The sequence below is a fragment of the Cibotium barometz genome, chromosome 56, assembly GCF_041138505.1.
Source record: "Cibotium barometz isolate CiBa-2024 chromosome 56, ASM4113850v1, whole genome shotgun sequence".
In the NCBI taxonomy this organism is placed as follows: domain Eukaryota; kingdom Viridiplantae; phylum Streptophyta; class Polypodiopsida; order Cyatheales; family Cibotiaceae; genus Cibotium; species Cibotium barometz.
Window position 1 is genome coordinate 9,031,401 of NC_141101.1, and position 17,723 is coordinate 9,049,123.

A 17,723-nucleotide genomic window follows, 5' to 3' on the forward strand; every position below is an offset into this window, starting at 1 on the left:
TTGGCATATCTCGATCGAGATATGTAGTTAAATCAGGACAATCCATGTAGCTCGATCGAGATATGTAGTCAAAATTGAAACCATCCATTTATCTCGATCGAGATACCTACAACAAATCAAAGACATTTATTTAACCAACCCTAAAATCAAGCAAACATCGAGGCCGTTTGTTTCACCAGCCCTAAAACCACGCATACATCCAGGTCATTCATCTTGCAAACCCTAAAATGTATGCCACCGAACCTCGATCGAGATTATAAAATTACTAAGTTTTTTTTCCCTCATTCTCTCACGTCGTTTTCACTCTCCTTTCTCTCTTGGATTAAAGCGCAATTAGTGGGCTTTAAATCCATCATTAGTGGTGTTTTAGAGCTTCATTAGTGCTAGATTAGTATTTTGTTAGCACTAAGCATTGGACCTTTCACATTGGCTTGTCCGTCTATGTTTGGCTTAGGGTCTAGTATGGAGTCACGTGAGGAGAGCCGCTCATCTATTGTGGACCTCATCGCAAAGATCGACCTGAGTTAGCGGCTATCTGTAGGAGTACTAGAGACACACCACACCATCTACATTACATATCGTGTTAGACTTGGAGGCGATACTCTCATCCCTTTGTAGCCTTCACGATGTTGTTTATGTAGATGAGTGGATAGCACATCACCGTATTGCTTCGGTATCACATGGCTTGACATATCATCAGGTGTGTGAGCTTGGTCCTATAGGGATGGAGCACACTTGGACCTTTTCCTTTGATAGCCATGGGATGTAGCATGGGGCAGAGAAGCCCCTTACTATTTCACGGTGTTCGCATCCTTGTATGGTGGCACATATCTAGAGTCGATATGTTGCCACCTGCATATGGGAGGATGCCGAACAACCACCAGATCCCCATCTACTTTTCAAAGCTGTTATATGCAGAGTTTGTCTTAGGGGAGCAGGTTGACTACACTAGCCATTGGCCTAGCGAACGACACATATCTATAGTTGATATGTTGCCGCATATGAGAGGATGCCGAACAACCACCATATCCCCATCTACTTGCAAAGAAATTATATGCAAAGTTTGTCTTAGGGGAGCAGGTTGACTACACCAGCCATCAGCCCGACATCGGTGCTGGTCAAGGTTGTCTCTAGGACCATAGCATGACGTAGAGAGAGGGAGAGGACTGTAGGCAGCTTATGGGACTCGTGAGCTCCCGAGTACACCAACACCAACTTATGATCCTACCTTTGAGACAGACTTCCCTGGCTGCAGATATTCGACAACTCCTCGTAGTTGGCACAGCCTCCTCGACATGCACGTCAACCACTAGTGAAAGATGACAATATTGATTAGGTGCCCATTGATAGTGACTAAACTCAGACTAGCTAGGTTAGCTCATTTACATTGTACTTAGATTTATTGACTAACCTCAAACTAGACTAGATGGGGTAGTTCATTTTATTATGCCTTAATCTATTGAGTTAGTGGCTAAACCCAACGTAGCTCGTTTAGGTATCAAACCCTATCTTTTGACTCTAACTAAGAGGTGTTCACACCAAGTTGGCTATAAACCTAATGACTAGATGTCTGTATCCCCAATGTCACATGGTATTTTGGTTCACATGCTTTTGGTAGTGAAACTAGCATGGTTCACATACTTTTGGTAGTTGGTACCAATGCTTTATATTTTAGTTGGACTTTTGCTTTGGTCTTTGCTCATGTATGTGAAGGGCAATTGTTTTTGGGGATCATTGATGAAGTAAAAGTGCAACTATAGTGAAACTTGTACATTTACAATTATAATGCAAGTGGTATAATCGCATGAGGTCTTACAACCTTTTGACTTACTTATTGTTCAATAAGGATCTTCATATGCTACAAGGTTTTTTTTTTGTATGCTATGAGCCAACCATAGATATAAACTATGGTACCCTCTCATACAAACCTATGTGTTGAATCTCGGTGCATACACATGCCTTACTACAAGGGATGGGGCAAGTGGGCATCAAGAGAAACTAGTCCACACTTGATAGCATCTTTACCCCACATCTTTACCTTATAAAGGAGATGAGGGCACGAAAAACATATATATTGCTACTTTGTGGATTTTTGCAAAGCCTTTGACTTTGTACCTCAATCCCACTTGTTTGGGACAACTAGAGGAGTTCCAATTTCCACCAAACATGGTATGGGGAATGGTGGCTCTTTAAATAAGGTAATGGCTAGCAGAGAGGTTCTCTCTAGAGATATATGTCGGGATATATGTAGCGCTATATTGAGGTCAAACAGGGCTCCCCATTACAACTATATATTGGGGGATATGTATAGCCCTATATTGAGGTCAAACAAGGCTCCCCAAACCCAACTATTTGGTTTGTATATTGATGAGATCTCACTATATGTTGCGATATATGTAGCACTATATTGAGGTAAAAAAGGGCTCCCAACTATATGTATTGAATATTGATGAGATCTCACTTTTTATGGACAAATTTGGGTCCGTAGAGGGATCTTACATATATGTTGCGATATATGTAGCACTATATTGAGGTAAAAAAGGGCTCCCAACTCCCAACTATTTGTTTTGAATATTGATGAGATCTCACTTTTTGTGGACAAATTTGGGTCCATAGAGGGATCTTAGAGACATTTGCATGCATTTCATAGGCTTTGTACTTGAGATTTGCATCTAGAGAAGATTAGGGTGTGTAGAGATAGATTAGAATCATCTTAGCATGATAGAAATACAAGAAAGAGATTAACACTAATAATATTCCTAATGATAAAAATGAAGCATAATGGCTAGCATAAGAGCTCATGTATTTGATCCATTAGATATAGAGTGTCCTTTTATAGGCATATATTACATCTCCATTAGTCATTAATCATGGCTTATAAGCTTGATTAAGTCCTCCCTAATCTTTTCTAGATTTGAGCACCATATCCCTTGAAGTGAGGACCCATTTAGCATCTTTTCCCACTTCTTCTAAGCACCTATTTTCGGCCTCCACATGGGCTAGCCATTCCAAGATTGTTCAATCTTTAGGCTCCCCTTGAACTATGTCTATAACTTATGCAACTCATATAAATGTTTGATTATCACATACCACTTCCCCTTACTCCAAACATTACGCAACATCACTTGATATTTCAACACTCCCCCTCAAGTGATGAACTACTACAACCATACATACACTCAACCTACACTTTTAGTCATTTTCTAGAGTGCTCACAGGTGCCTCATAGGCTATAGTCTTACAACTTGTAGTTTTACACAAGGCTGAAATCTTCTTCTTACTCTCAAAAGAAGGCTACAAAAGATAAGTGAAAACCCAACATAAGTACTAGAGTACTATGTATAAGCGGTCCACACTATGAACATGCTAAATAGGTGAGCTGGCAAGATAAGTATGCCATAACTTGGTTGGACTAGGTAGGTGTAGTCCAACTATAGAATCACTGGGTAAAGATCCATCGTGTTAGCTACCAACATCAGGTGTAAATGTGGAACAGTCACCTAGGCACATCATGAGTGTTAGCTACCAACATCAGGTGTAAATGTGGAACAGTCACCTAGGCACATCATGAGTGTTAGCTCGTGATGACCTTAATATCTCAACAACCCCCCTTAATATCTCCATCTCCAAGACTCCAAGCATACTGTAAGATTTGTGAAGCTTCTCTGCTCCCAAGGCCTTAGTGAAAATGTCAGCTACTTGATCCTCTGTGCTGACGTACACAGATCAACATCTCCTACCCCAAGACCTTCTCTCTAATGAAGTGACAATGAACCTTTATATGTTTGGTCCGCGCATGAAACCTTGGGTTCCTAGCCAACTATATGCTACTAAGGTTATCACAATAGATGATAACATACATGTCCACATGCAGCCCCAAATCTGCAAGTAGCTTATGTAACCACCCAAGCTACCTCACATGTTGCCATTCATCGTAGCACCCATGTACTCTACCTCTACTCGACAAGGCACCACTCCCAAAGGAAAACCTAAACCCCCTAGTAGATCTTCTGTCCAAGATGCTACCAGCCCAATTTGCATCAGTATGTACAGCCTCATAGAAGAGGTCATAATCCATCGTGGACCTCATGTAGCATAGTGTACACTTCACAGTATCCAAATGCGGCTTCTGAGAAACCTGCATAAAGTGACTCTCCAACCTAACTATGTAGTTCATGTCTAGCCTAGTGATCATCATGTAGATCAAGCTACCTACTATCTTCCTATACATAGTGGCATCCTCCAAAATCTCACCTGTGTTTGCACTCAACTTGCCATTATGATCCAACGATATAGAAATGGTCTTACAGCCAACCATATCATGTTTGGACAACATGTCCAATGCATACTATCTCTGTGAAATAGAGCCATACGCGCTCAGGCATCCTAGTGACCTCAATGCCAAGAAAGTATCTCACCTCAAACAAATCCGATGCAAGTTATTCGCATATTATTAATACGATTATACCTCGTATTAATGGATATTTATGTTTGGATTAATTCTAAACGATCTATTCATGATCTTTACCATTGTTTAGCCATTCTTTTTGGACATGTTCTTGAATTTCTTTTGATGGCTATAATTTGCGTTCAAAGTGTGTTTCACCTTTGACACTTTTCCATGATAACTTATTTTTGCACTTGTTTAAGTGTTTGTGTCTTAAGCCTAAGACAAATTCTATCATGGGTTAGTTGATCGGTTTGTTTTGGTGGATTTTTATTGGATGTTTTCCAAGTTTTATATGGACTCATAAGGTTCTACCTAGATCACTTGTGTCTAGGGGTTTTTTATTGAGTGTTACACACATGTGTTTCACTTTCTTACTTTGGAGTTTTATTTGAACAACACAACGTTCATATACTCTGGATTGATGAGTTGGCCACCAATTTTAATGCTTCTTTTGGCATGATTAAATGTCCATTAGATGGTATGCATTGTTTTTTATGATCAACTATGTTATTTATGGATTGAAGGAGCTTCTATGCTTTTATCCATGGTTTTATAAGGATCTTTTGATCTTTTCAATAATTACATGTGCTTTGAAGGTAGCACTTGCCTTCGTTTTTTGCACATAATTTTGGAGTATATTTCTTGTACTCTTGTGTATATTCCAACTCGGATACCTAGTTGCTTATATATCTAGGTGAGTTATTTTTCTATCCTAACTTTATTGTGTTTTGGGTAGTTATCATTAGAAAGGCGCCAATAATTCAATTTCTTTTCTAATGATGTACTCTCAGAAGGAGTTATTCCTTGATGTAGTCTCAAGTATATAGAGACAGGTTTAGTATGTGAAAGTCTAGATAAGGCCATCTTATTCCTTTTACACAGGATTTTATTCATATTTTCCTAGACGGCATACTAGGGAGTTTCAAATTGTTAAGGTATGTATGGGTGGTATCATGGTGGTATGGGACGCTAGTGATCCCTCACATATATTATCTTATGGGATAATTTGGGCTCAAGATTGTTGCTTTGCTTACATCACTTAGCATGTTGATCTCAACATTCAAAGACAATCTTATTTTCTAAATTCACTAGAAGTTATATTGTGGGCATTCTCTAGATAAATTTCTTTTATCTATAGCCTGCATGTTTTGATGAGGGTAATCTCGTTCGCATTTTCACTTGTTGAAATCTCTTTCTTTAAAGTTCAAACAAGTTTATCTTGTTGTGTTCGGATAAGGAAATTTGGATTCTTCCTTTATTGGCATTTCTTTCTCTAGTTCCGTACTTTAGGTGATTTACACAATCAACCTGATAGGTTTACGGATGGATATATGTGACTCATCGAGACGTTGATGACTCTCTATGTTGATATGGGTAACTCGAGATGTCGATTATTCCATATGCAAATGTGGGTATGTCGGGGCGCCGATGAATCCCTGGTTTCTGCTGTTATAATGCCATGTTTTTCTACTTTATTTCGAATGGTTTACAATGAGGAAGTTACTTTGAATGTGAATTGTTCTGATCATCCGCAGTAGTTTGATGGGCAAACAGAGTGTATGAATCAGATTGTAGAGTATATGCTTCGTGCATATGTCTCTAGAAAATCATCATATTGGGAAATATTTCAATGATGGAATTTGCCTATAACAGTTTTAAATATATGGCTATTGGTTTTAATCCGTGCATACTTATGTATGGGTATCAACTTAGGGCACCTATTGATGTCGGTCTTAAGGACATCGAGCTTGATGCATCGAGGGATTTCTTGCGTGATATGTAGGAAATGCTGACCGAAGCTCGGGATTCTATCAGGAGTGCTCATGATAGGGCACGGTTTTATGCTGATAGGAGACGCCCATCTCGGTCTTTTGAACCAGGAGCGTTGGTTTATTTTAATGTTCTTAAAGATTCTCAGACTTTGTCAATGGAAAAATGCTCGAATTTATCTCCTGGATATTGTGGTTCATTTCGAGTTATGCACCGGATTGGCACGGTTGTGTAAGAACTAAAACTACCTCCAATTGTTAGAGTTCATCCAGTCTTTCATATCAATAGATTGAAAGGGAAACTGGGAGGTGAGGATAACACGGTTACTCCTCAAGAACTCGTTGAAGTCGAAGATTTATCCTATGTTCCACATGAACCTGATATGGTACATGAATTCAGGGAAAGGAAACTTTGTAGTTGACTTATCCTTGAGGTTAAAATTAGGTGAAAAGATAGGAAAATTAAGGATTCGACTTGGGAGTCGGTTGAGATTGTTCAGCGCAGTTCTCCTTCTTTTCATTGCAAGAGTGCAATGTTTTGAGAGAGGGGAAGTATGTTATATGTACATTATGTGTGCTATGTTATATACACATTATGTGTGCATATACTAGGAGGCTAACCCACATTAGGCTTGTGAGCATGGGAGCATGGGAACAAGCTCTAGTGGAGCATGGGTTAGGACTAACCTTAAGGGTTAAGGTTAGGGTCAGGCATCCAAGGGTCACACATGGGAAATGGAGAGTCAAGAGTCACTTGAGGGCCCTCCTATATAATAGGGGTATTGGGCACACTCAAAGGGGCTTGGAGGTTTGGGCTCCATGAGGCCAAGGCTATGTTATGCTCTCTTGTGTAGAGGTTCATATCTACTCTTCTACCATTTCACACTTTAGCTACATGCTATTGGATTGGAGTTATACCTCTTGATGGTATGGGACATCAAGGTAGAGGTATGATGTATTTCATTATTATTCATGTGTGCATCCCTTGGGCTCGGGGGTGGTTGGGTGGTTGAGTTTATGCCTGATTTATGCATGTTTATGCATAACAATTATCTAGAGAGGTCTTAGGGTTTTAACAAGTCTCCAAGATTGAACCTCTTCAACAATTCCTTTATGTATTATGTCTGTTGTATAACAATGTCATCATTACGTGACTGAAACTCAATGCCCAAATAATGCCTCTATGTATAATTTGTGTCTATAATATAAAAATGCCATCATTACGTGATCAAAACTCAATGCCCAAATAATAGTGCAACGGACCAAGATCTGACATTTCAAAAGACCTCTGTAAATCAGCTATAAAAGCTAAAATATGATCATCATCAATAGGGCATGTGAGCATCATGTCATCAAGGTATAGCATGATGACCAAAAATTCATCTTCGTTCCTCTTAATGTAGAGGGTACTATCACTAGGACTAATGCAAAAACCTTATGCAACCAAGTATGTGTGTATCTTATTATACCATACTTTGGAAGCTTAATTAAGACCATATAAAGCTTTTTTCAATCTGCATACTTTTTATTCTTGAACTTTCTAAAAAAAACCATGAGGCTGAGATACATAGACCTCCTCATACAAATCTCCATTCAAAAAAGTAGTTTTGATGTCCAATTAACGTACTTTCCAATCTTTATGTGTTGCAAATGCACTGATACTCCGCATGGTAGTCACATGATATGTGTTGCAAATGCACTGATACTCTGCATGGTAGTCACATGATATGTGGATGCAAAGGTATCACGATAGTCAATGCCTTTTTCCAATGCATAACCCTTTGCAGCAAGCCTTAATTTGTATTGCTCGACACTACAATGCATAAGTGGGCCGCCCACAGAGAGCTTTCTGCCATTCCAATCTTCAAAAGGCATAATTGTATACAAAGCCTTTGGAGGACACCTGTTCAAAACATATGTCTTCATCATTCGACACTACCTAACTGCTCCTTAAAATCCTTGATTTTCGTAAGAAAACTGTCCATGGAGTTTCTCTCATTCATATGCTCTGACTCTAATTGCTTGTGTAGATAAGTAGCATGTACTTCATTATGTCCCTGGGACAATGATGCAAGTGCATCCCAAGCATGTTTAGTAGTCCTACATGACTGAATGTGAGGAATGATACTCCTCTTGACTGACAAAGCAAGCAACACATGTGCCTCCACATCTCTTCCATTCCACTTTGTTTGTTTCTACATGGGAGGTATGTTATCATGTGGTAACACACCATGTGAACTTGAGTCCATGTTTGTAGAGGTGTCTTCTACACCATGTTCATCATGGGAACTAGGACATTTCTTAGTATTAACCATAACATTCCATAGCCTTTGGCTATCAATACATGCCACATCATATAAGACCATAATGGGGTAGTTGGTCCTGTTAAGCTTATCTTCAACGGGCGGATAGCATCCGAAATACATCAATGTCTACCATTTATGATAATACCCAAGCAAGTAATCATGCGATTTTCTAGTGCTAAGTGATCCTTTGATGCAACCAAGGTGACTGCTAATAAGGCCACTAACAATAGAGAGTAAAAGGTGTATGAAAGAAATGCAAAGTAAAGTGAGTAGAGATTTTACTTGTAAGATGTAGAGATTGATGTCGCTGAAGTGTAGCTCGTAGACAAGATTTGGTGTGGTGAGTGTTTGATGATGCTTTCAAGTGTATTTACACACCCGTTTTTGTAGTAGATTTGACAAAAATACTCCAGAATTTGATGAAGAGCAGTGCAAATTTGGCCCCCAAAGATATTTGCAAAAAATAAAAAATCGCGCGAAAGGCTTTTAAAATGCACCTGGAACGAAAATATAACCGAAAAACTTTAGCACAAGGTTCTACACACTTACAGGTCCTCTTTCTTCTCCCAGAAGGACTCCTTGATCCGATTCAAGAAGACAGACGACTCGGGTGAAGGATATGTAGTAGTAGCAAAACAAGGGCGATGAGCATATGCTCTAATACCAAATGTTGGAAACAGGGTTGCAGGAGTGCGCACGCACACACACACACATAGTGGAGAAGTCAAGGGATCACACAATGAGATGAAAGGTAGATAATAAATATGTTGTGTACAAAGATGATAAGTATACCCCAAGATGGGTGTATACTAGCATGGGGGAAAAACCTCCTAAAGTGGGAAAAAGTGCCTAGGATGGTCTTGGTGTGTTCACACACATCACTACCAAATATGACTACAATACCCATGGTCATGATTATTTACTCACGGTTGTGATTATCTACTAGTTTTTCATGTCGAAAAAACTTTTGAATCTCGTCTTTGAATTTATTTTTCGAAATACCTAATCATTGTCCTTTGAAGTACTTGATCATTGTGAAGAACTTTAAATGATTTACACTGCGTTTGAACCACCTTTTTTGGACGTGAAAAATGCCAGATACTCACGGTTGTGAATTTTGACTAGTTTTTCACATAAATTGAACTTTTGAGTTTTCTTTTTTCAAGGTTTTCTTGTGGTTCAAGTGATTTATTATATAGGTTAGGTATGATTTTCATTACTTTTGAAGCACCTTTTTTTGGCATGAAAAACTCAAGATACTCTCAATCATTGATGAGTAATATTGATTTTTCACGTCAACTAAAATTTTGCATTCATTGCTTAGGAAGTGATTTTATGCTTCACCTAATCGTTTTAAAGATCTGGGAATAGTTCCTGATGTTGTTTGAGCCAATTTTAAGGGTATGAAAAACTTGAGTTTTTCACGATGTGAATTTTCACGTCAACTGGTTTTCTAAATTACATGCTTTTGAGTATCCTTTATTATGCTAAGCATGATTTATGATTCTTTTTGAGTGACTTTCTTGGGCGTTAAAAACCTAAGACGGTCACGTCATGACCATCTAAGGAGTCACACATGAATATTCATATCTTTGTGTATCTGACCTTTCAGAAGCCCTTAGCTTTAAGGACCTGTGGTGGTAGTGACTCCCAAAGTAGATTGGAAAATAGTTTGAATTGTGTCATTGAGCATTCAACTGATTTTGATGTGACTGGAGTAACTCTTGAAGCTGAAAAGCTTTGACTGGTAGCTCGCCAAATGTTGATGCATTTGATGACATGAATTATTGCATCTACTTTTTGCCTATAGTGCAAGTAGGTTCTAGTGGCTTCTCCATTTTTGGGAGAGAGTTCTTGTTGTATGCTTGTTGGTACTTTGGCCTGCCACACCATTCAAGATGTGGGTGTACTTCTTAGCACAAATGTTGGTGGTGAGTCTATTCTTTCATTCATGGCCTTGGGCACGGAGATAGTGGAATTATCATCATAATACACTTGAGCAATGAGTAACACCCATTTTTTTATAAAATCTTACAATGAGGGGGATTGGTGCCTTCATTGATGAGGTTGCTTCCTTTATGTAGGTTGAGGGGGGGGGGGGTCTTTTGGATCTCTTTGGGATCATCATATCTTCATTACCTTCGTAGAATCCCTATGCTTGCAATAATTTCTTGGGAACCCATATTTGATCAGTTGTTGGAAGACGATTTTGTTGGGCTCTTTTGGGTATCTACATAGAGCAAGTTGATGAGTGCTCTTCTTTTTAGGATTTTGAGATTTACGTTGGTGTGTTGCCTTCAGTGTTTCCTCGGTTGGTGAGGTAACCAAATTGGATTGCCACCCTTATAGTTTCCTTGAGCTACTAGTATTCTCCACCCACCTTTTGATACCATGAAGATATCTTAAGCTACTAGTATCCCACCCAATTTTTGATACCATGAAGATATTTTGTGATTGACTTATTTGGTGGGTATACCTTCTTTTGTGGAACTAAAACATTAGTTTGGGCAGCATATATGATGAGGCTTGGGTATTCATGAGAGGGGATGCTGATGGCGAGGCTGGATTGATTTACCTTTGTCAAGTATAGTGAGATGACCATTGGTGTTGTCTTCAATAAATATTTAGGCTTGTTTTCAAGAGAGGCTATCGATGATGAGTTTTTGTGATAGAATCCTTTGACTCCTTTGGCGAGGTTATCGAGGAGGGGCTCTAAGAGTAGAGGCTTCATTATGAGGTAGTGCCAATGTAGAGGATACGTCTTTATTATGGATCATAGTAATTGGAGAGGTTATCTCCTTAGACAGAGGGTCTATTGATATTCAAGGTTGTGGAGGGTCACCCTTGCCAGAGTAAGATTCAAACTGTCACATTGTTAGTGTCAGGCCTTAAATCCTACATTAAATCTTGGAAGATTTGAAATAGGGTCAAGTTTAGGCGCTGGGGTTCCAAGCTTCATAGGTTTAGGTGGTGAAGGTTTCATTTCTGGGCAACGAATCCTCTTCTCGTAAAAAGAGCATTGTGAATGTATTCACTAGGTGTTCTAAGATGGCAGTTTTTTGCATTGATTTGTCAATTGAGTACTGAGAACTACTTATCCAAAAGCCATCAAGGTTGTCAAGAGCAACATGGAACTCCCATTCTATATCAACACCCTCAACAAGGAGAAGAGTGAAATAACCCTGTATTTCCATGTATTCCCCATTAGCATCTATCACTTCAATGTGTCTAAGGGTGGTTGCAGGTTATCCCAAGGATACCTAAGTTTCTTCGGATACAATGTTGTGACTAGCCTTTTAGGGCTAAGCATTGCTCATTTACATGCTTTCCCATAGGAAAATCTGGCCAAACTTCCATAGGTTTTTCAAAAGGAACCATGGTAGTTTCACTTTCAGTGTTAGTTTCCCATTCACTCTGAGATGGAGGCATTAAATCTTCATTCTTTGATATACCTAGAGAGTCGGTCTAAAGTATAGTTTTTCTCATTTTGACTCTCAACATTCTCAAGATTACCTAATATTGCACTCAATGTGAATAATGGCACTGAAGGACCCCTTCTTGTTTAGACACTCTCCTCTTTTGCAGGATTTTTAGCTTTTGCTCGCACTTTGACTTGCAAATGTGTGCACACATTGAGTGGAATTGTGGGCAAGTTTCCATTCTACACACTTAAGATATTGACTGTTGGGTATTGTGAGAGGTAGCTTGCAGCAAAGCATCTCTCCTTAGGCAGTTTGTGAACATGTGATCGATAGCGCATTGGTCATACATGGGTTGGGTGGTGTCAGGAATTGCAAGTGAATTCCACCCTGGGCAATCTGTAACTTTGTACAATTCATAATAATAGAAGCATTGCACTACTTGTCTAACTGCTTCTTAGTAGCTTCTATTCCTTGTTTTGGTTCTGTTTGAGTCAAGGAGACTAAATGTGTGCTTGGGGCTCCTTGGTTTTGAAATGATTATTGTGCACTTATTGTATGTAAATACACACATTGTAAGATATCATGACTGAAAGCCTTGCAATGACGATAATATAGAAAGATTGGCTTAGGATACATGCAATGCGAACTGGGATGGTTGGGTGCGTAATGTGCACAACACCTTAGGTTTACAAGAGAAAGGGATTGCAAATGTTGTTGACAATCTAGATCATCGCCTTTCTTGTAGTGACTTCCAAAGTTTTCAAGCAAGGCATTATAGAGTTCCACTATGGACATATTAGAGTTCAATGTCTCTTTACTCCCTGCTTTTGTTGGCTTAGAAGAGAAAGAGTTCATATTAATGGTATCTTCCATCATGTTATCGTCTAAACAAATTGCTTCTTTGCAGCATTGATCAAAAGATTCTTGATTTGAGAATATGATCAAATTGTGCAAAGTGTTCTTCTTTAATGAGGAAACATTGCCTAACATCACCTCATTTGTGCATCATTAAGTTCCTCCCAAGCTTCACATTATGAGCTTCGACTTTTCATGTGTAGAATGCAATCTTGTATAGCTTCCTTAGGCCTCTGCTCTATCCTTCCAGTCTTGTTGGAACACTCCACCTAGGGCCTTGTCTAGAGAATCCATTGATAAAGGCAATCTTTAGAGTTTTAAAATTTGCCTTATGCATCAACATGACGATTTTATAGTGGCATACCCATAGAAGCACAACAAAGACCAAATCATGTTCATGTAGCATTATTTTTAAGGTCACTTACACAAAGAATGGATGCAACTCTTAAACATTACCATGCAATGGTGGGATTCATAGACATACAAAAACATTGCCAAGAAACAATAGTTTTAAGGCTAATTTAATTCTATGGATTCATAGACATACAAAAACAAAGCCAAGAAACAATAGTTTTAAGGCTAATTTAATTCTATGGAACTATGTAATTATCAAAATCTTAAATTGAAGATCATAGTAGGGCAATTCAAGAACATTGCATCTTGACATTGAGATTTTAAAGATGAATATCTACAATACTCAAAGTTGTCACCAGATTCAAGTAATGTGATCTCAAGGGGGTCAAGCCCTAAGATAGGGAATGTATTTTCCAAGGAATGAATACTTCCTCAATGTATTATTGAAAGCATCGAAATGTTGGGTAATGTAGCTACTCAAATGTGATGTATATCAACTGATAAGCTCTAGCCCAGAGTGGTAGTCACCTCGGCCTCTCGAAGGGGGGCTCACTAGTTCAAACCTACCCAATGACAACTAATTCAGTAACCTCAACAATAACAAAAGTGATTTATAAGTCAATTAAACAAGAAATGGGTTTTCATGTGGCATTCATTTTGTGTTTTATATGTACTAATGGACTTAAGTTAGCTTCTCTTTGACACATTGGTTTGAGCTAAAAAGTATGTTAAGTTAAAAGTGTTAACAATTCGATACTTTTATTGTTAGGGACTTGCCATAACCCATGTCAACAACATTGCAATCTTTTAAAAGAGCAAGCAATCATCTTCAGATGCTAAAAGTAGGCAGCTTCTATTCAAAATTGCAATCTTTTAAAAGGGCAAGCAATCATCTTCAGATGCCAAGAGTAGGCAGCTTCTTCAAAATTGCAATCTTTTAAAAGGGCAAGCAATCATCTTCACATGTCAAAAAGCTTCTATCAACTTCAAAGTTGCAATCTTTCAAAAGGGAGATCAATCATTTTCAGATGCCAAACATAGGCAGCTTCTAAATCCTTCTGCATTGAATGCGAATCATCTTGACAAGGTTAGCAAAGGCTTTGAAATGCATAAAGAGATGTTCCTTTTATGAACTAGCTTAAGAAAAGCATGCTTCTCTTCCCTTCCCTTTTTCTTTGAAAGTGTTACCTATTTATGTAGTGATATGCATCATCATGTCCAGCGGCTGCATATCACTACCAACTGCCTAGATAATCAAACCCCCTACCAACTGGGCTACACAGCCAGAGACTTATAAGAACCTCTCATACTTTTTCTTACTAGTGAAACTCTGATACTTCAAAATACTTTAACTTGAGCCCAATCAACCAGTGAGAAAACACGAGCTCTGTAAAGAGAGCTTAACATAAATACAACAGATTACAGAACCCCAAAAACCTTGACATGGTTTTCAAAGTGACATTTAGTATACATATAAAAGTCTGCAAAAACTGAAAGACTTTGACATGGGCTAAGACAGTTAAGTTTGATATGAATACAGCAGTATGACCTTCACATTGGTTTAACAGTAAAAACATTATATATCATGGGAGTTTTAGTATAGTTTGTACTGGAGCACTCATGGATGGAAGGATGGCATGCTCACTCGTGTGCCTTCTTGTAGGTGCACTTTCCAGCCCTGTTTCCCTCATGAAAGGGAGTTCCTTGCGTCTCTTAATGCTCAGTTGCAATCTCTCCTTCCAAAGTTGTCCGTCCTGGAAATGTCGGGAACCATCTCAATCAGTCAAGAAAGCTCAACAGCACAAAGATATGGATTGTTGAGGAATTGACTCCAATGCAACTTCGAGAAAGGCTACAGAGTGTGTCAAATTTCGAGCAGCTCGTCAAGAGCATAGCCCTCATCGAAGATTTCCACAAACCCAAACCAAAATCCACAAATAGATTTTTTCAAGGAGGAATATCTCTGATCTTTGGGATTGTAGCTCTTGTAAGATTTTTCTTTTTTTGTCAAATGTTTTCTTTTGGAACACAGATTTAGTGCAAGACATCCATGGTCTTCATGTTATGTATTTGGTTTCATAGGTCATTTTGGCCTTTTGTAGACAATAATATAACTCTCTCTCTCTCTCTCTCCCTCCCTCTCTCTCTCTCTCTCTCTCTCTCTCTCTCTCTCTCTCGGCCATACTCATTAGCCCCATACTTGATATTTTGGAGAGTGGTATACAATCTACTGGGGGCTGATGCTGCTCTCATGTTTCTATGTTCCTAGCATTCCATGATGAGCTTCCATGGACAGTTTTGTATCACCCAAGTGAGACAGATATGTTTATGTCTTGTTTCTGTTTTATTTTCCATTCCATGATGAGATATGCCATGGACATTATTGTATCAGTCCATTGAGTCTTTAGTAGACGCTTAATATATCTTTCTTTCTTTCTCTCTCTCTCTCTCTCTCTCTCTCTCACACTCACACTCACACTCACACTCACACTCACACTCACACTCACAAAAACCATGCAATCATCACTCTGGACATTGGAGAAAGGGCACCACCCTTTGGAACTAGCACAAGGTACCCATGTGTCATGTGTCGACAAGTAAGCTGGTAATATCTTCCTACTGAGAAGTTCTTATCAGCAGGTGGTTCACTGAAGACAAGTTCAAAGAGACATCAAAGGCTGGTTATAGAACGTTTTCCTGCTGGGTGGAATTTGACTGCGCAAGCCCTCACATGCAGCCAATATGCCTCCTGTGACCCCCGAGGGGCAAAGGGTTTCTGTAACCAGCCTTACATTAGCTCTAGTTTTGACCACTGCTTTATGCCTGCAAAAACTCTGGCTACTAAGCTACTGTTGTCGCCTTTGTGATGTCAATCTCATGTATTAGATCCTCTATTCTAGAGGAGGTAACATCAAAATGGACTTACTGTAATGACAACCCTAAGCAGCTCCTCTTCGAAATTGATGTGCCATTGAAGCCATGATACCAAGGATTAGATCCTCTATGGTTAAGGAGGTAGCATTCAAATGGGCTATTGTGATGACAACTCTAAGAGGCTCCTCTTCAAAATTTCATGTGCCATTGAAGCCATACCCACTCACCCAAACAAAAAGCAGAACAGAAAAGCTCTGCAGAATGTTGTGGATGAGCAGACTCACATGGATGATGCAAGGCTCCGGGGGCGGGCAACGGACAGGTTGGTCGTTTTCGGGAGGCTCCAATGGGTGTTCCACAGGGGCAAACTCATCTGCTACCTGCCCTCCATGGATGACAGTAGATGCTTGTGCTTCTTTGACAATGTTTGCCTCCCTCTCATCCTGTTCACCGATAAATCCATCTATAAGGCTCAAAAAAAAAGAGAGAAAAAATGGCATAAATGCTCTACATCTTATGATCATACAATCAAGAAATCTACCAAACTGAAAACGATAATTTTTGCAGTTTCTCTTTATAATAATTCAGGTGATACAATTCTCATTCTGCCCAACAGTTAAGAGAAGCGCAGGCGTTGCTATTGATGTGTCTGCAAAATTTTAGAATGTAAAACAATTTGAAGAATTTTTGTGTGTTTTTGTTTTGTTTTTACTTTGATTTGTGCTGCACTGATGAGGCATTTTCAAGAATCATGGATGGAAGAAGAGAGAGGAGAGATGGCAGAAAACAAATGCAAACTTATGTTACCCAGACCTTAAGCTTGAAGAATCCAAACATTTCCAAGAGATCTGCTGGGTTTTGAAGGGTGTGAGTGGGAAAAATGGAGGGGTCTGCAGAAGTTGAGTTCTAGAGAGAGCGCCCAACACGGATCAGATCCAGAATAGGGCCGTGTGTGTGTGTGTGTGTGTGTGTGTGTGTGTGTGTGAGAGAGAGAGAGAGAGAGAGAGAGAGAGAGAGAGAACGCCCAGATACCCAACACAGATCAGATCCAGAATACAAGGAAAATGGGTTGGTTTTTTCTGTGTGTGTGTGTTTTTTTACCAGAGAAGATGGGTTGTGTGTGTGTGTGTGTGTGTGTGTGTGTGTGAGAGAGAGAGAGAGAGAGAGAGAGAACGCCCAGATACCCAACACAGATCAGATCCAGAATACAAGGAAAATGGGTTGGTTTTTTCTCTGTGTGTGTGTTTTTTTACCAGAGAAGATGGGTTGTGTGTGTGTGTGTGTGTGAGAGAGAGAGAGAGAGAGAGAGAGAGAGAGAGAGAACGGCCAGATACCCAACACAGATCAGATCCAGAATACAAGGAAAATGGGTTGTTTTTTTCTGTGTGTGTGTGTTTTTACCAGAGAAGATCGAGATCGACGGTGGCCAGCGGGCTTGTTGGCGACCGAGAAGCGCCCACCATCGCCAGCCAATTCCCAAATAATTAGCGACGCTCTCGATGATCACAATGTATTCATCATTTCTCGGATTCATGAAATTCTTTTCTATCCCACATTGAGCAAACGTTGATTCACTAAAATTCAACAGAAAATTCTGTGTGTAAGAAATTTGTATTATATCAAAGAATTACCCAAAACCAATGGTAATTAAGTATGGTATAATCACCATCAAAATCATCAAACACTAGTGACT

General features: G+C 39.3%; 1 protein-coding gene across 1 annotated transcript; it reads right to left on the reverse strand.

Annotated features, from left to right (window-relative positions):
• Nucleotides 1-14,521: 14,521 nt before the first annotated feature.
• On the reverse strand, nucleotides 14,522-17,216 carry LOC147606864 (uncharacterized). Its single transcript, XM_086791429.1, has 3 exons — nucleotides 16,844-17,216; nucleotides 16,315-16,473; nucleotides 14,522-14,910 (listed from the first exon to the last, which is right to left on the reverse strand). Exons 1-3 carry the CDS (start codon nucleotides 16,865-16,867, stop codon nucleotides 14,740-14,742), a joined length of 354 nt encoding a protein of 117 aa, XP_086647555.1. The 5' UTR covers nucleotides 16,868-17,216; the 3' UTR covers nucleotides 14,522-14,739.
• Nucleotides 17,217-17,723: the final 507 nt, after the last annotated feature.